The 19357-nt window shown below is 47.8% G+C and overlaps 1 protein-coding gene across 4 annotated transcripts in view; it reads left to right on the top strand.

Moving 5' to 3' along the window:
* LOC137630592 (uncharacterized) overlaps positions 1-19357 on the top strand; it is a 71091-nt gene that overhangs the window by 43466 nt on the left and 8268 nt on the right. For all 4 annotated transcript variants that reach the window (XM_068362165.1, XM_068362167.1, XM_068362164.1 and 1 more), the window contains exon 2: positions 12853-13309. In XM_068362165.1, coding sequence (XP_068218266.1) covers positions 12886-13309 — 424 coding nt within the window. In that variant the 5' untranslated portion in view covers positions 12853-12885. The remainder of the gene's footprint in view (positions 1-12852; positions 13310-19357) is intronic.

Below are 19357 nucleotides of genomic sequence, written 5' to 3'. Positions count from 1 at the left end.
AGCCTAAAGACGTGGAACATGCAGCTGAGAGGTGGAGGAAGTCCCACCAAGACTCCCTCCTGCATAGGGCTTTGACATCCAAGCCCTATAAGCCTCCAGCACCACAGCAGTCCCGTCCCACCAAGATGACGAAACCGACAACGGCAGCAAAGACAGTGGTGTCTAAGCCCTTTCCTGTCAAGGACAGGAAAGGCAAAAACTCCTCCAGGGGAGGTAAAAATCATAGAGGGAGCAGCCGAGGCCACAAACGCTAGGATTGGCAGTCCCTCTGCATGTCCACCAGTGGGGTTATGCCTACAAAGTTGCGCAGACAGGTGGCAGCAACTCGGGGCCGATTCCTTGACGATTTCCATAATCAGTCAGGGATATCGCGTCCCGTTCACAACATATATACCTCCCCTGACGACAAATCCGGTGTCACTGAGCTCCCTTGCCATGGGATCAGCAAAGGGGCGAGCCCTTTGGGCATAAGTCCAGACCCTGTTGAAGAAGGGCGCTCTCCAAGAGGTCCTCGACGGGTCCCCAGGCTTCTTCAGTCGGCTCTTTCTTGTAAAGAAGGCGTCTGGAGGCTGGAGACCAGTCATCGACCTCTCAGCTCTGAACAAGTTTGTCAAACAAACTCCGTTCAGCATGGAGACCGCAGACACGGTCAGGCTAGCAGTGAGACTGCAAGACTTCATGTGTACACTGGATCTGAAGGACGCGTACTTCCAGATCCCAGTCCATCCATCTTCAAGGAAGTACTTAAGATTCAGCCTAGACAACAAGGAGTACCAGTTCAAGGTGCTGTGTTTCGGTCTCTCCCCAGCACCACAGGTTTTCACCAAAGCGTTCACCCTAATATCTTCGTGGGCACACAGGATCGGCCTCCGTCTCCTCCGTTATCTGGACGACTGGCTGATCCTAGCAGACTTGGTGTCATCCTTTCAACACCGAGACAAACTTCTGGGACTTTGCCAGGATTTGGGGATCATGGTAAATCTCGAGAAGTCCTCTCTGCTTCCCACTCAAAGACTGGAATACCTAGGCATGATTATAGACACCAATCTCCACAAAGCCTTCCCATCAGACAACAGGATGGCAAGGCTGAGGAAGGTCACAAGCCCTTTTCTCAGACGAGAAGAACTTCCAGCCCAATCGTGGTTACGTTTCCTCGGTCACCTCTCATCTTTGGCTCGTCTAGTTCCCAACAGTCGCCTCAGGATGAGATCCCTCCAGTGGCGACTCAAGTCCCGGTGAAATCAAGGCTACGATTCCCCGGATGTCATGATCCCTATGGGACCTGCGGAACGGACGGACCTCCAGTGGTGGGTGACAACCGGGAACCTATGAAGAGGAGTGGATCTTCTCGTCCTCCCCCCGGATTTGATGCTATTTTCGGACGCCTCAAAGAAAGGGTAGGGGCCCCACGTTCTGCAGCACAGGACCTCAGACCTGTGGTCAGAATCAGAAAAGTGCCTCCATATAAATCTTCTAGAGATGAAGGCCGTTTTCTTGGCCCTTCAACAGTTCCAACAATACCTGGCGGGTCACTCTGCGGTGGTGATGAGCGACAACACCACAGTAGTGGCTTACATCAACAAGCAAGGAGGTACCTTTTCGAAGCAGCTATCCCATCTTGTAGTAGAGATACTGAGATGGACCGAAGTCCACTTGATTCCATTATCGGCATGTTTCATCCCAGGCAAGAGGAATGTGCTCGCCGACAATCTGAGCAGAGCGTCTCAGATAGTGAGTACCGAGTGGTCTTTGGATCATCTAGTAGCCAACAAAGTCCTACCTTTGTGGGGTTCCCCGGATCTGTTCGCATCAGCTTTGAATTTCAAGCTTCCGCTGTACTGCTCTCCAGTCCCGTATCCCAAGGCGCTCTGGCAGGATGCCTTCCAACAACAATAGGACAACATCGACGTGTAGGCCTTTCCCCCGTTCTGTCTGATGAGGAGGGTGCTCAACAAGACCAGAGTATCGGTCAATCTTTCAATGACCCTCATAGCTCCGCTATGGTATCACACGGAAGGGTTTCCGGACCTTCTGCAACTCCTGACGGAACTTCCGAGAGAACTCTCTCCACGACACGATCTAATCAGACAACCACATGCCAACATCTTCCACAAAGCCGTAGCTTCGCTACGACTTCACGCCTAGAGACTATCCAGCATCTCCTCGCTGAGAGAGGATTTTCGCAACAAGTTGTGATCAGGATGTCTGGACATCTGTGAAAATCATCCTCATCTGTCTACCAGGCAAAGTGGAAAGTCTTCTGTGGTTGGTGTCGTGGAAGGGGTATCTCTCCACTCAATCCCACTATTCCAACAATAGCGGAGTTCCTCGTGTATTTGCGGGAAGAAATGCGCCTTTCAGTCTTGGCGGTGAAAGGCTATCGCTCAGCCTGAAGTCTAGCCTTCAGGCTCAAAGGAATGGACATTTCTTCTTTGCTGGAACATTCCCTACTCATACGAAGTTATGAACTTACCTGCCCTCAGTCGGAAGTGAGACCTCCTCCATGGAACGTGGTTCGAGTTCTCAGGTCTCTTAAGAGACCTCCCTATGAACCATTACGCCAGGCTTCAGACCGCCACCTAACTTGGAAGACGGTGTTCCTAATAGCTTTGGCTTCGGCCAAGCGGGTTAGTGAACTTCATGGTCTCTCTTATGACATCGCCCATTCAAGGGGATGGGGGGAGGTAACGTTCAGATTCGTCTCTGAGTTTATTGCTAAGACTCAGAATCCGGGAGTAGCGGATCCTCGGTTCGACTCCTTCCAGATTTCAAGTCTCCGTTCTGTAACAGATGACCCAGACCATCTCCTACTGTGCCCATTAAGGAGTTTAAGGCTATATCTCAAAAGAACGGCTGCAGTCCGTCCTCAGGTGCCAGTGTTATTTGTTAGCACAGGGAGGACTAAGAGGAGGGTCACCAAGAACACCATCTCGGCATGGATTCGTAAGGTGATTCAACTGTCTCTGAATCCAGACCCTCCTCCGTCACGTCGCCCTAGAGCACATGATGTCAGGGGCATAGCTACGTCCCTGGCCTTCAAAAAGAATTTCTTAGTGACGTAGGTTCTTCAAGCTGGGGTGTGGAAGCCTCAGACGACCTTCACAGCCCACTACCTGCAAGACGTGACCCACAGGAGGCTCGATACGTTCTCTATCGGCCCTGTGGTGGCTGCACAACAGCTGGTCTAACCTCAAGCTTCTTATTGGACAAGTAGCAGAAGGTTGAGGGCATTGTTACCCAGTTTTAGTCTGCATGAATGGAAAGGTTTGTCTGGCCCTTATTCTTTTCTTCATCTTCCCCTCTCTTGGGGAAAGCAGCATCCTGGGTTCTCTGCATAGCTGACCTCAAAAAACCACTGCAGGTAAACCATGTTTCCTTGTGTTCCTAGTATTAAGGTAATACTGTCACGTCCCCATACCCTGACGAGGTGGTATTGGGAGAGTCCTAGACTAAAGTTTCCATCTAAAGAACTAAAGGTCAACTTCCTAGGACGAGTCACACTTCATTATACCTTCACACACAGCTTGCGTAGGCCGCAGTCCTTTCGTAGCAAGGTTCTAGCGAGGTGCAGGGACTCCTTATTTTTGAGTGCTCACACACTCAAATAACGAGCCCCCGGGCAAAGCCAAAAGCCAGTACTGGCTGGGACGTCCACCCTTCCTAATGGGTGAGCCGCCCTTATTAAATAGCGTGGTTTGTATGTCAGTTACGGAACAAATGACAAATTCAAAGATAATTTGTATTTTTCCTAATTATACAAACCTTAGCTATTTAATCAAACTTGCCCGCCAGCCCTATCCCCCTTGAAGTCCTACCTCCAAGCAAAGTGAGCTCAAGCAGAGGTGTGAGAGGGCGGGGGGGGGGGGGGGGGGGCTAGCAAGCTACCCTCTCCTACTCCCGCTAACTAGCGATGGGGTAGTAAACCCTCATTAAAATTCTAATGTCTCGTCATTTCAGCTACACCGAAAGTAATACCCCTATTAAATAGCTAAGGTTTGTATAGTTAGGAAAAATACAAATTATCTACGAATTTGTCATATTTTTTGGGCTCAAGCCATGTCGTCCTGATGGAAGTTCCTATAGGGTAGCTTCCTAGGGTATATTACAACTACGGCGATATTCCCAGAGAATTTACCTTAAGGTACCCAGAATTCTAACTCCTGGAGCGAATATCCCTAATGAAAGTGCCAGGGATATCGCGAAATATCAGAGGACGTATTCTTGACACGCCACATGGCAATCTGCACCCCGAACAGAGATAACACTTCGAAGGGGTCAATTGGCAAGAAAACGAAAACGAGAAAGAAAAAGGAGAGCCGTTCGCAAGGCTCCCTCTTCTCCCGTTTCGTAAGCGTGCATTGCGCCGATCCTGGCGCCATCTGTATTCCTTTTTGCGTAGCTTAACAACTCGGTGTTTCTTCCTGTGTTTCTCGCAAAATCTTGGATTTAATCGCTTATTATGCTTTCTCCAACTTCGTCTGTCTCTGATAAGTTGAGTATTATTTCTTTTATGTATAAATGTAGGCTCTTGGTAATTTTTAAAGTGATTAATAGTAATAATCTTTGTTACAAGAGCCGTTGCCTACCGGAGGCGTCCCGGACGCTGTCGTTCGCTAGGTATGAGTTTTAGTTAGCCAGAGCGACGTTCCCGGCTGTTTTGCTTTAATAATTTTAGCTATTTAGCGTTACATAGGATTTCCTTATTCGTGCTTTTAGTATTGTTTGTTTTGGCGAAGTATTCGCCAATTCTGGCCTACGCTAGACCATGTAGCCAAGTCGTTTGGCCCTAGTACTTTCCTGCATGATTTTTGGATTTCCGAGTGTTTTAAGATTTTATTGAAGCTTAAGGCAGTTTTATACATTTAAGATTATATTGATTATTTCCAAGATAGTATACGAGTGAGTTTCGGTGATTTAGGTAATCGATTCTCTTGGTGCCTAGGCTAAGTTAACTATGGAGCCTTAGTATACTTTCTCATACTCCCCGGTTGCTTTCTTTTCTTCGGAGAAAGTATGCAATCCCTTTCCCTCTGTTTAATCCTTGGGCTTAACCCTAGTGATTTATCTGAATTAACTTTCGATACAACTATATTGGGGTGTTACTGTACCTTCCTGTTCCAGTAAGTCTGGCTTCAGAGAGGGGCAGAACATCAGAGTTTTTTAGTCCGAGTCTGTGTTTGTCTGGCTTGGGGTAGAGTCTCCCTCGCTAGTCTGACGCAGACATAGGAGGCTTAGCCTCCTTAGGTCACTCCCGAAGGTTTCTGTACAAGATGATTCCTTCTTTTGTGATCTAGCAGACTAGTCCTTTTTGCTGTTCTCAGTGGGAGGATAAGATCCTTTCCCTGGGAGTAGCAACACTTTCCTTGCTTTGGTTCAGTGGGGGTTGGCAAGTATTGCTGGCCTCCCTCCTTGGATCTCCCTTAGGCTAAGATGAGTTTTCTTGGCTGCGGGTGATTCTTTACTAAAGCAAGGTTGGTAGGACCCTCTTTGTCCCTTCCCCCTCTATCTCTGTAATGGCCTATCCGTTACAGTACTGTACGTCATTCTACATCTGGACCTAGTATAGGTTAGGATGTGGAATTGACTCAGTCCCTTGCCGGCTGGCAGAGTGTGCCGGCCGGCAAAGGTCTTCTGCTTTGAGTGCTGCCCGGACCTCCCTTGGTCCCTCATCCATGTCTGTCTGTAGAGCCAGATGGCATTGGTCAGGAAGCCTGAATTAGATTCTCCCCTTCCTTATATGCACTCTTTCGGATTGCTGGGCTTGGAGGTAGTACTATACTCTCTTATCCTGGCATCCATTCTGTTTTCTTCTAGTGCTGTACCCGACCCGGCTGCCATCCTATGTGGCCGGCAGCCGGGCAGTCGAAGTTCTCTGGTTCTTTTGCTGCTGGCCGGCATCGGTTGTTTTCCTTTGCCGGCCGGCTATTGTCTCGCCCTTGTCTGCCGGTCGCTATGAGCGGTGGCCGGCAGCCGGGTGCTACCTTGTGTAGTTTCCGGCCGGCAGTCATTGCCAGCCGACATTGGCTGTTGCCGGCCGGCAGTTACTGCCGGCCGGCACATGCATTTGAACCAGCGTTCTGCCGCCTTATAGCTGTTAAGTAGTATACTTTAAAGCTAGTTATGGTGTGTACCGGCCGGCGCATTACCTTCTATACTGTACCAGTATTCTTCAGTATAGCATATACTGTAGGAAGAAAACTATAGTATAGTATTGGTACAACACTGTGTTTTCTAACACTTTTGTGTTGTCTTGCACAGCCCTTTGGTGTTGCCTTACAGATAAGAAAGTGAGTTCTTTCTTGTCTATTATCTGGTATTTTAAAATCATATCTTAGGTGTGAGCTCCACCTGTTTCCTTTGGAAATTTTTCATTGGTTACTCTAGGACAGATTAACCATACGATTTTATTATCTGGAAGGCCGCAACAATTGGTTGTGCGGGAAACACAAGTGTGTGTCTTTCCTTTCTGATTTGTTATGCTAAACTGTGCATATCCAGTGATACGTAGTTCACTTGATACTCATGGAAATTTCTTCTCTTTACAGGAGGACCATCTGAAGTGCAGAAGTGTTTTCTGCAACGTCCGCAGTAAGAACTTCTGCGGACATGAGTTATGTAGGAGGCACGCAGCATGCGCTGTCTCCAAGGGTGATCTCCGGTATTGGGACCCTCAGGTATGTACCGAGTGCTCTAACCTGATTACTGAGGGTTTTGATTCCCCTAGGATGGCGGAATCAAGGGATATAGCAAGGGAGAAGCTTCGTACCTGGGTAAGGGGCTTCCAGAAGAACACCTCTGGACATTATCTTCCAAGTGAGAAGATGAGGGCTTACCTTTTCCCTAGGGCATCAGCTGATGCAGTGATTCACCAGCATCAAGAGGAGATCCCCCTAGTTCAGATCCAGGTGGATGCTGAAGTCGCGGTCGCCTTGCAAGACATCCAGTTGGACGACAGGATGTCAGACGTGTCCGAGCGTCTGGAGGAAGACCTCCTGGCAGAAGGCCAGGATGAAGGTCAAGCCCCAGACATTGTAGAGGAAGAGGCCGACAAGGTGTCGGCTGCTCCGGTTCAGATCCCTGAACCTATTCCCTCAACATCGTCCGCTCTCCCAGTAGAGCTGGGACAGGCCCTCTCCTCCATTGTTGGAATGATCCAACAAATGCAGAAGGAGAATAATGAGAAGGCGGCTGCAATGGAACTGCAGATGCAGAAGCTTGCAGCATCACGTGGGCCCCAGAAAAGGCTCAATGTGAAAGACCTTTCCTTATGCTCAGATGCTAACCCGTGGAGATATGCTGAGCACATGCCGATGACGATTGGAAAGATCGTCATGTCGGATAAGTTGGGTTCAGTTCCCCTAGAGGAGGTGGAATTCTGGCCCCGCAAAGGGTCATATCCAGACTGTTATGTCCGGTTGAGGAAGGAACCAGCTTCAATGGAGGAGACAGAGCCGAAGGAGGTCATAGTGATGGACCATGCTAAGGCTGAAGCTTTGCTTTCATCTTCGATGAAAGAGAGGGGCTTCACGAACTCAAAGGTAGCTGCATTGAGTAAGAAGCTCCCTTCCTTTGTGTCCTCTCCTGCTAGAGCCTTCCCCTTTTTGCAGAAAGGGTTTGCGGCTGTATTAAAAGCAGTCGAGGCTGGCAAGCCTTGCCCCTCCTTGGAGGAGTGTAAACCCTTGTCGCTGGCCCTACCTATGAACCACAAGGACTGGAAGGACGTCCATCTTACCTTCTCAGTCGGGAAGTTGGAGGCTGATATTGCCGGACGTCAGTTCGTTGAGAACCTCCCTAAGACTGGCTGCCTCAATGTCTCTTCAGACCACTCTTGAGACGATGGCAAGTGACCCCAAGGTCCATGAAATGTTCATGGTAGTGTCCAAGACTCATCTGGCCACAGTGACGAAGGATCTTTACAGCTTCGTCAGGGCGAGGAGAGCTTGTAGGGAGTTCGTGTTCACCTCGGCTACGGTGAGGCACGAGCCAAGAAAACTAATCTCCTCCAACATTTGGGGCAAAGACCTTTTCCCTAGCGAATCGGTCAAAGAAGTTGTTGATAAGGCTGCCACGGAGAATAGAAACCTTCTCCAGAAGTAGGGCCTGTCTATCAAGAGAAAGTCTTCCCCGGATGAGGGTCCCCAACCAAAGAGGAAGACTAAGAGGACTAGGCTACCGTCTCGGCCAGCCAAGCCATTTAGACAGCAACAGCAACAGCAATTGCCGATGCCTTCAGTGCCCCAGATGGTGGCACAAACCCCGACCACATTCCAGTGGGTACCCCAGGCCGTGTCGACACAGTCCCCGGCATTGAATCCAACGTTCGAAGGGCAGTCAACTTCCTTTCGAGCAAAGCCTAGAGGAGCAGCCAGAGGCTCGTCTAGGCGCCCCACAAGGGGAAGGGGATTCAGGGGTGGTCGCGGTCAGGGAGGCAAGACCTCAGGACAGCAGACCAAGTGAGATGATACTGGTAGGAGGGAGACTTCAAAGTTTTCGGGATCGGTGGACCTTCGATCCCTGGGCCCACAGCCTACTCAAGAATGGACTGGGCTGGAACTGGTACAGCACTCCACCCCCGTGCCCTCGGTTTTTCCAACACTCCACCCCCGTTCTGGAGGAGTACATCCAAGAACTGTTGGAGAAAAAAGTGATCCGAAGGGTGAAGTCCATCAAATTCCAAGGGAGGCTGTTTTGTGTTCCCAAGAGAGACTCGGAAAAACTCAGAGTCATTCTGGACTTGTCGCCACTCAACAAGTTCATAGTGAACTGCAAGTTCAAGATGCAACACATAAGGACCTTACTGCCCAAGAGGGCATATACCGTCTCCATAGACTTGTCAGACGCCTATTGGCACGTTCCAATCAACCGTCGACTCTCCCCCTACCTAGGGTTCAAGCTACAACGAAGACTATACGCCTTCAGAGCCATGCCATTCGGGCTAAATATAGCTCCAAGGATCTTCACGAAGCTTGCGAGCGTAGCTCTCAAACAATTACGCCTAAAGGGAATTTAGGTGGTAGCCTACCTGGACGACTGGTTGGTGTGGGCAGCATCCAAGACAGAATGCTTGCAAGCTTCTCTGCAGGTGATCCAGTTCCTAGAGTATCTAGGCTTCAAGATCAACAGAAAAAAAGTCTCGACTTTCTCCATCTCAAAAGTTCCAGTGGTTGGGAATCCACTGGGACCTAATGTCACACCAATTCTCCATCCCGGCGAAGAAAAGGAAGGAGATAGCTGGTTCTGTCAAGAGACTTCTAGATTCCGAAAGGATATCAAGACGCGAACAGGAGAGAGTACTGGGTTCTCTCCAGTTTGCTTCGGTAACAGACCCGGTGCTAAGAGCACAGCTAAAGGATGCAACCGGAGTTTGGAGAAGTTATGCATCAAACGCGCGAAGAGATCTGAGAAGACCAGTTCCGCTTCGTCTACGTACTCTTCTCAGGCCTTTGTCCCAAGCCAGACATCTAAAGAAGTCGGTACTTCTTCAGCCACCTCCCCCGTCGGTGACGATTCACACAGATGCCTCGAAGGAGGGGTGGGGAGGTCACTCTCATCGGAAAAAGGCCCAAGGGACTTGGTCCAATCTATTCAAGACCTTTCACATAAACTTTCTAGAAGCTATGGCAGTGCTCCTTACCTTAAAGAAAGTCTCCCCGCGTCACTCGATCCACATAAGGTTGGTGCTGGACAGCGAGGTAGTTGTGAGATGCTTGAATCGACAAGGATCAAGGTCGCCACCTCTCAACCAGGTGATGTTGGCCATCTTCCGATTGGCGGAAAAGAAGAAGTGGTACCTGTCGGCAGTTCACCTTCAAGGAGTTTGCAATGTGACAGCGGACGCTCTATCCAGGTTCACACCGATAGAGTCGGAATGGTCCCTAGACGCAGGATCGTTCTCTTTCATCTTGAGTCAAGTCCCAGAACTGCAGATAGACCTCTTTGCGACGAAAGACAACAAGAAGTTGCCCCTGTACGTGTCCCCGTACGAGGACCCCTTAGCGGAAGCAGTGGACGCGATGTCCATCGACTGGAACAGATGGTCCAGGATTTATCTGTTCCCTCCTCACAACCTTCTGTTGAGGGTCCTCAACAAACTGAGATCCTTCAAGGGGGTAGCGGCAATAGTGGCCCACAAGTGGCCGAACAGTGTGTGGTTCCCCCTGGCATTGGAACTACGGTTGAAGTTTCTACCGCTACCAGATCCAGTTCTGACCCAGCGAGTCCAGAAGTCGACTGTCTGCGCTTCATTACAGAAAACCCGGACCCTGCAGCTCATGATTTTCTCTCCCTAGCGGTGAGAAAGCGTTTCGGGATTTTGAAAGCCAGCATAGACTTCCTAGAGGAATACAAGTGCAAATCTAATAGAAGGCAATATGAGTCATCTTGGAGAAAATGGGTGGCCTTTGTCAAGGCAAAGAATCCGCAGGAGATCTCGACGGACTTCTGCTTATCTTTCTTCATCCACCTCCATGGTCAAGGGTTGGCAGCTAACACGATCTCAACGTGTAAGTCTGCTTTGACAAGACCCATTCTATATGCCTTCCATGTCGACCTCGCTAACGAGATCCTTAATAAAGTTCCGAAAGCCTGCGCTAGGCTCAGACCTTCAGCACCTCCAAAGCCCATTTCATGGTCTTTAGATAAAGTTCTTCATTTCGCTTCTCTGTTGAGCAATGAGGAGTGTGCGTTAAAGGATTTGACCCAAAAAGTTATTTTCTTATTTGCACTCGTGTCTGGGGCCAGGGTTAGTGAGATTGTAGCCCTCTCGAGAGAGGAAGGTCGTGTTCAGTTCCTGGATGGGGGAGAACTGAACCTGTTTCCAGATCCTACGTTTCTCGCCAAGAATGAGTTACCCACCAACAGGTGGGGTCCCTGGAGAATCTGCCCTCTGAAAGAAGATGCATCTCTATGTCGAGTAGAATGCCTAAAGGTCTATCTTCGTAGAACTTCAGACTTCAAGGGTGGTCAACTATTCAGGGGAGAAACATCAGGCTCAAATTTATCACTGAAACAACTCAGGGTGAAAATCACATATTTTATTCACAGAGCGAATCCTGACAGTACACCCGCAGGTCACGATCCGAGGAAAGTTGCCTCATCCTTAAATTTCTTTAATTGTATGGATTTTGAACATCTCCGTTCATACACTGGCTGGAAGTCTTCCAGAGTGTTCTTTCGCCACTGCGAAGTAAGTGGAGCAACTAAAGAGATCTGTGGTAGCAGTGGGTTGCGTCGTTAACCCTGCTGTTTAACTCTGCGAGGAACAGTGGTTTTAATTGGGACGATTACTTCCAGGGTGAGTGTGTAGTTACATACTGTGCTACAAACTAAGTGAGGGCACTGAGTTGCCCATGTTGACTGTTCCACTTCCAAAGGTGAACCTGGCATAAGTGCAGACATGTGTGCCGAGCGTTTCTAACGCTAATGTGACTGATTAGTAATACAGACTTTTATGACTTTGATACCTCGGTATGTTAAAAGTGGCACTAATGTTTTTCTTTCAGATAAACAAGTTTCTGTTTTCTGTCATACTTATGCTTAAAGTTTTGGTTATCCTCCTCTTATATATATATATATATATATATATATATATATATATATATATATATATATATATATATATATATATATATAATTGTTGTTAACCTGTCTATTTATTGTCTGTCAATAAACTTGTTCTTGAGAACCTTGCGTCTCCTTCACCTGTGTCAATTTATTGGTATAATTGAGCATTCATTCTATGTATATTTATCTGGGATAATTCTAATAGATTGTTCCTTTATGCAAGCTAATGTTGCATTGGTTTATGCTTTCCCTTAGCGGGAGGACTCCATCCCATAAGGGGACGGTGGCGGATTTACAAGTTTCCTCCTATGCGGATATAAACCTCTGTCCAATACAAGTATTGAGTGGAGAACTGGTCGATATTTCATATTGACGCAGTGGTTCTTTACAAACTATGCTTTACTTAATATAGGGTGAGACCACTATATTGGCTTGCCTGGTATTCATACATAGGTATATGTACTCTTCGAGACTTTTCCAGAGTCTAGTAGGACTCTTCCCTGTAGGGGGCAGGAAGCTCTAACATGGTTTATGGTTAGTTGAAAAGATGTATAACGGTAACATCTTAGGTCTCTAGGTCTAGTCGACCGGGGAAATACCTCTGGGGAGTACGGCACGTTCTGAGAATCCACAGATACAGTAATGCTCTGGTATACTTCCATCAGGACGACATGGCTTGAGCCCAAAAAACGGATTTTGAGCGAAGCGAAAAATCTATTTTTGGGTGAGATGGCCATGTCGTCCTGATGGACCCGCCCTTCCCTTTCTATGAAAGGGCTGTAGGACCCCTCCCTACATACAGTATCTGTAGCACCTCGTGTATCGCTACAAGGAATACAGATGGCGCCAGGATCGGCGCAATGCACGCTTACGAAACGGGAGAAGAGGGAGCCTTGCGAACGGCTCTCCTTTTTCTTTCTCGTTTTCGTTTTCTTGCCAATTGACCCCTTCGAAGTGTTATCTCTGTTCGGGGTGCAGATTGCCATGTGGCGTGTCAAGAATACGTCCTCTGATATTTCGCGATATCCCTGGTACTTTCATTAGGGATATTCGCTCCAGGAGTTAGAATTCTGGGTACCTTAAGGTAAATTCTCTGGGAATCTCGCCGTAGTTGTAATATACCCTAGGAAGCTACCCTATAGGAACTTCCATCAGGACGACATGGCCATCTCACCCAAAAATAGATTTTTCGCTTCGCTCAAATTCCGTTAATAGTGCCGGGTTTGTATTGTTAGGAAAAATACAAATTACTTCCAAGTTTGTCATATTGATATTAATTTGTCTTGACAGGTGTAGTGTGTAGTGACATAGAAGCAGATCACAATGGCTTTAGTGGGTAAAAAAGCAGTAGAAGATTGTGAAGAATTTCAAGATTCTCAACACAGTATTATATTAGTGGATGATATTAAACAAGAATTTTCCCATATGCCTGATGTGTCTAGAATGGAAGAGGCCTCTGTTGATGATGCAGATGATCCAAGCTTTTCAGTCTTTTCCAGAACAGACGGCAAGTGTTCTGAACAAGTTGAATGTCTTAAATGTAATAGAAAATACAAAAATAGAAAAAGTTTAGCCTCACATATACGAGTAAAGCATAAGGATTTGTTGGCTACAAATGCCAAGATGCCATGTCTAGAAGAAAATTGTGATTTTCGTGCTCTGCGCATAGCAAATCTCATATCTCATCTGATACTTGTCCACAAGAAAAAGTTCCAATGTGAGAAAGTTACGTTTAAACATAAAGAAGGTGAGTTTGCAAAATTGGAAAACTACATACATTTTTATTCTCATTAATACGTTGTCCTGACACAAGATACAAACCTTCTGCTCTTTAATATAGCATTATTATTTTGGCAGATCTGAAAACTAGTCGAAACTGAAGGTTAAACAGTGTTTAACTACCCACCACTAGTTAGCGCAGGTGTGTTTAACCCCCGCTCCCACCAGCACTGGTGACTAACCATCAGTTTTTAATTCGGCTTGTAGACCTGTCTCACTCTCCCGTTAACCTAAACTGGCCTAAACTAATCTCTTTTCTTTTCTATTTTTAGGTGTGCTTGCCTGGGAGGTCCATCCATGCGAGTTTGTTCGGGTCTTGAAGGGCACAGTCATGTCTTCTGAGGCGATGGATCCTCACGGTCTCTGCCCTTCATGCCGAGATCACTCATGTACGAAGGAGTCTCCTTGTAGTGTGTGCCGGGAGTGGTATCCCTCCCAGTGGTTGAGGTTTGGTAATCGGAAGAAGAAGAAGCGTAAGAGGGATTCTTCCCCTTCGAGGTCAGCCTCGAAAGGGAAGAAGACCCGACTTCTTTCTCCTCTGGCTCGATCTCTCCATCCTGACTCTACACGACCGGCTTCCTCCGGGGAACAGTCAAGTACGAGTGGGCCCCTGTTAACGCCGGGACAACCTTGTGCAGGGTCTCCTTCCATTGCCTTCCCTAGAGGGGCAGTGAGGGAGTCCTCCACGGAGGATTTTCTCTCGGACGATGCGGTTCGTCTGCTGTGGCCCTCTTTGGGGTTGACGGATCCTCCGTCGAAGGATGAGCTACAGAAGGTCCTGCGTTTAGATGTGCGTGCGCACTTGAGCACTGAGTCCTCTTCTTCTGCTCTCCACGACATCCACCCGTTTCGGCGGGAGGACAAGAGCATTTCAGGACAAGCACTACTTGGAGCAATTTGTCCAGAGGTGGTTCAGGGAGCTGATCCTCTTCCCGGGCTTGCCCGATGGGAGGAAAAGCAACTTTTGCAACCAGAAGGTGGTTCTTCCCGTGTTGCGCAGTCTGGTCATCCGAGGAAAGACGAAGCGACATAACCTTCTGAGCGGCAGCTCTCTCGTTCGCAAGGTGATGCGCCATCAAAAGAAGGAGTAGATCGATCTTCTTGTTTGCGAGAGGAGAGATCTTCTTCAACTCTCTCATCTGAACAGCAGCTCCCTTGTCCGCGAGACAATGCTCCATCAGGAGAAAGAGGGGAGGATCGTTCCCTACGCTTGCGAGAGGAAAGATCTTCCCTTGAGTGGTCCTCTCTGCAAGGGTATCATAGAAAGGTATTGGATTTGTCCATACCAAGCTCCAGTCCATCTGAACACAGCTTTTCTGAGATAGATGACGAAGGAGGGAGGAGGTTTCCATCTGCCCCCAACCTCATCATCGGACCTTCAGGGCACAGCGAAACGCTCAGCGTTTCACGAGACCAATCTCTTATGAGATCGGTCAGACAGGTAAACTCTTCGGAGTTTTTAATTGTCTCACTGCAGCACAAGCTCTCAGCCCCATGTCATTCCTCAGCTCTCAGGGTAAGTAAAGCACCTCACCTTTCTCCTTCAGGAGAACAGGTGAGCAAGAGAGTTCCGTTTCTTGACGCTCTCAGACAGGATCTCATATCGTCGCCAAAGGCGGAGAGGCTCCACACGTCGTCACGTGCCTCTCCTTCTAGCAAGATGGAGGGCAGAGGTTATCCGCTGGTAGCGAGGAAGCCAGATACTCCTCAAGTGAATGAGGTTCTTACACACCTTAGTGATTGCTATCGTAGAATTGAGGAGAGGGTGGAGGTTAACGAGCCACATGACTCGCCTTGCCAACCAACCTCTCGTCAAAGTCGTTCACCTCACAGTCGTTCACCCTGCGAGCTCTCACCCAGGAGAGGGTTGGGGTGTTCCCCCCTCCCACCCACAATCCAAATGCAAGGAGACTAAACCATCAGGTAACTTGTTAGCCAAGGATGGACCTTGGTTTCAAGACCTGGTGAAAGCGCTTAAACAAGTGATGGGAATTTTCAGCGATCCTCCAGCTGCAGCGGCGAAGGTTCCTGTCATTTCCCTGGATTCTCCTAATGGATCTAGCGATCTTTCTGACCCGAGGTGATCAAGCCTAGCTAGGGCGCCACTACTGCCTCCACCTCCTGTCACCCAGAGAGTCTCAAGGTATGAGGATTACCTTAGGATTAAGGATCCTAAGATCATTTGGTCTGAACTGGGAGACGGCAGCAGAGACTCAGGTCACAGCCGCGAGGTCGTTTATGGAAAGTGAGGTTGCTTCTCCCCTAAGATCGGAGTCCTCTAACCTTTGCCCGGTCTCTTGCTCGGAGTGCTGGAAGCCTGTTAGGATCGATGACTGGGAAGATCCTTTATCTCAAACGAAGGATACCCCTCTCCGAGTTGGTTCCGGGGTTGCTAAACTAACAGAATCAATTAGGGGAGAGGAACCTTTCTTATGGATGAATTTGAGATTCAATCAAGAAAGAGGAAAGACACGAAGATTCTACCCAAGAACTGGCACTCTATGGATGAACGTCAGATTTGAGGGGAACAGTCTTCAGTCTCAGCTGCTAACATAAGACTTGGGCATAGTGGCCTTCCCCCAGAGCACACTCGACCTCCAAAAGGATTGCTTTTGATGACTCTCACCCTCCCTGGGCTACTATGGGTGTTTGCTTGGGCGAGGAAGAACCTTTCGATGACACCAGCCCGAATGTCACACCTTTGGAGCAGAAAGATTTGGATCAAATTTTTCTAAAGGTTCTGGCTTGCATCAAGAAGGTCAACAACTTGGAAGAACCTGATGATATCCCAACTGAGGGCAAGGATACAGTTCTAGACCAGTAGTCTGGTGGTCCTAAGCCCTCTAGTCCCAATACAGCCTTACCTTGGGGAAGGGGAGTTATTATTATTATTATTATTACTATCCAAGCTACAACCCTAATTGGAAAAGCAAGATGCTATAAGCCCAGGGGCTCCAACAGGGAAAAATAGCCCAGTGAGGAAAGGAAATAAGGAAATAAATAAATGAAGAGAACAAATTAACAATAAATCATTCTAAAATAAGAAACAACGTCAAAACAGACATGTCATATAATAAACTATCAACAACATCAAAAACAAATATGTCATAAATAAACTATAAAAAGACTATGTCCGCCTGGTCAACAAAAAAGCATTTGCTCCAACTTTGAACTTTTGAAGTTCTACTGATTCAACCACCCGATTAGGAAGATCATTCCACAACTTGGTCACAGCTGGAATAAAACTTCTAGAGTACTGCGTAGTATTGAGCCTCGTGATGGAGAAGGCAGCAAAGAAGTGGGCTTACGCCCAAGTAACTGGCTCCCCCAGCTCTCTTCATTCGGTGAACTCCTGTTGGTTACTTCCTCCTCCTTACATAAGGCAGAGGAAGTACTGTGAGGTTGTGGGAGACAATCTTTCCCCCTTACCACTGAATCCACCGATTGTATCGTTGACCCAGACGCTTTTGGAGAAACTGACAACTTTCCCTGTTCAGTTTTCTGCTGCCGACGCTGCTAACATGGAGCGGGTTGCAAAGTGTGCCTTGCAATCAGCTTAATAGCTGGAATATTGGTTGGGCATGATCGGCTATCTCGTCAGGAACAAGGACTTCACTCCTAAGAGGAGGGGAATGCTGTTCTCTTTCCTTCTCTCGGGTGAGAGAACACTCGAATTCTTGACGGAGAACGTGGTAAACAAGTAGGTTAGCTGGATCTTGAGGCAGCATGATTCAGTTATCTCAAGATTCCAGAGGCAGGTGCTGCAAAGAAAGGCAATGAGGCTGCTCAGTACTCCAAAGGATGGACCCGCCTTGTTTGACGGGGAAGCCATTGAGAGTGTAGCAGACCAATGGAGAAGGGTGAGCCAAAACACTCTCCTCCAATGGGTTGTCTCCTCTCGTTCGTTCCAGGAAGATCCTTCAAGGCAGAGACAACAGTCTCCAAAACCTCAGACTAGCCAGAAGCAGAATGCCCCAAAGAAGAAGGATGCAAAGCCTTCCTTTGATCCCAGAGGACTCGAAGGTAAAGGCAAAAAAGCCCTGTGAGGATAACCACGCTAGGGAGGGCAATCCCCTGACCAGTCCACTAGTGGGGGGAGGCCTTATGAGCTGATGGTGGAGGTGGATGAATTGCGGAGCCGACCCTTAGTCGACTTCCGTATTAAGAAAGGGATATATTATCCCTTTCATCGACTCTCCCCTTCCTCTGACTCAAAAGTCCAACTGCGACGAGGTCCTATGCTAAGGGATCAGCAAAGGACCAGGTCCTACGGGCTGAAGTCAGGACCAAGCTAGAGAATGGCACTCTCCAGTAGGTTCTGGGAGGGTTTCCAGGCTTTTACAGTCGCTTATTTCTTGTAGAAAAAGCGTCTGGAGACTGGAGACCCGTGATAGACTTCTCAGCCCGGAACGAGTTTGTCCTACAGACTCCGTTCAAAAGGGAGACGGCACAAACTGTTAGACAGGCTATCAGACTGAACGACTTCATGATCTCATTGAAGTCATCAAGGAAGTACTTGCGCTTTACTATGGACGATCAGATATACCAATTCAAAGTGCTGTGTTTCAGCCTGTCCACAGCACCTCAGGTGTTCACAAGAGTCTTTACTCTAATGTCTACCAGGCCACACAAGAACGGCATTCGTCTTCGATATCTAGAAGATTGGCTAGTTCTAGCAGACTCGGAGACCCTTCTACTCTATCGAGAAAAACTTCTGGCCTTCTGTCAGGGTACCCTGATAAATTGTGAGAAGTTTCATCTGTAACTGGTCTAAAGTATGGTATATCTAGGGATGAGAATCGTGACCACACTAGGCGAGGTCTGAAAGAGGGTCTTCGGAATCCAGGGGCGTCCAATGCTTGGAATAGGACTCTCAGTTCCTGGCTGGAAGCCCATCATTATAGATATGGGTAGGATAATTCCATAGTTTCTTGGTCTCAGTCCTAACAGGTGGGTTCAGCTTACACCTATGCCTCTACTGTATATCTATTTTGGTGCTATCCTTCAGGTAGGGTTTGGAGTGGACCATCTGAGATGAATACTCTCATTGTACCGATAGTAGAGAATGCAAATTTCCTATTACTATTATTATTATTATTACTTGCTAAGCTACAACCCTAGTTGGAAAAGCAGGATGCTATAAGCCCAGGGGCTCCAACAGGTAAAATAGCTGTGAGGAAAGGAAAATAAAATATTGCAGGAAGAGTAACAACATTAAAATAAATATCTCGTATATAAACTATAAAAACTTTAACAAAACTGAAGAGAAATAAGATAGAAGATAGAAGAGTGTGCTCGAGTGTACCCTCAAGCAAAAGAACTCTAAACCAAGGCAGTGGAAGACCATGGTACAGAGGTTATGGCACTACCCAAGACTAGAGAACAATGGTTTGATTTTGGAGTGTCGTTCTCCTAAAAGAGCTGCTTATCATAGCTAAAGAGTCTCTTCTACCCTTACCAAGAGGAAAGTGGCCACTGAACAATTACAGTGTAGTAACCCCTTTAGTGAAGAAGAATTATCAGTTTTTAATTCGGCTTGTAGACCTGTCTCACTCTCCCGTTAACCTAAACTGGCCTAAACTAATCTCTTTTCTTTTCTATTTTTAGGTGTGCTTGCCTGGGAGGTCCATCCATGCGAGTTTGTTCGGGTCTTGAAGGGCACAGTCATGTCTTCTGAGGCGATGGATCCTCACGGTCTCTACCCTTCATGCCGAGATCACTCATGTACGAAGGAGTCTCCTTGTAGTGTGTGCCGGGAGTGGTATCCCTCCCAGTGGTTGAGGTTTGGTAATCGGAAGAAGAAGAAGCGTAAGAGGGATTCTTCCCCTTCGAGGTCAGCCTCGAAAGGGAAGAAGACCCGACTTCTTTCTCCTCTGGCTCGATCTCTCCATCCTGACTCTACACGACCGGCTTCCTCCGGGGAACAGTCAAGTACGAGTGGGCCCCTGTTAACGCCGGGACAACCTTGTGCAGGGTCTCCTTCCATTGCCTTCCCTAGAGGGGCAGTGAGGGAGTC

Source organism: Palaemon carinicauda, chromosome 38 (genome assembly GCF_036898095.1).
Source record: "Palaemon carinicauda isolate YSFRI2023 chromosome 38, ASM3689809v2, whole genome shotgun sequence".
Taxonomy (NCBI): domain Eukaryota; kingdom Metazoa; phylum Arthropoda; class Malacostraca; order Decapoda; family Palaemonidae; genus Palaemon; species Palaemon carinicauda.
The sequence above is the reverse complement of the archived record's forward strand: the minus strand, read 5'-3'. Positions and strand labels throughout refer to the sequence as shown.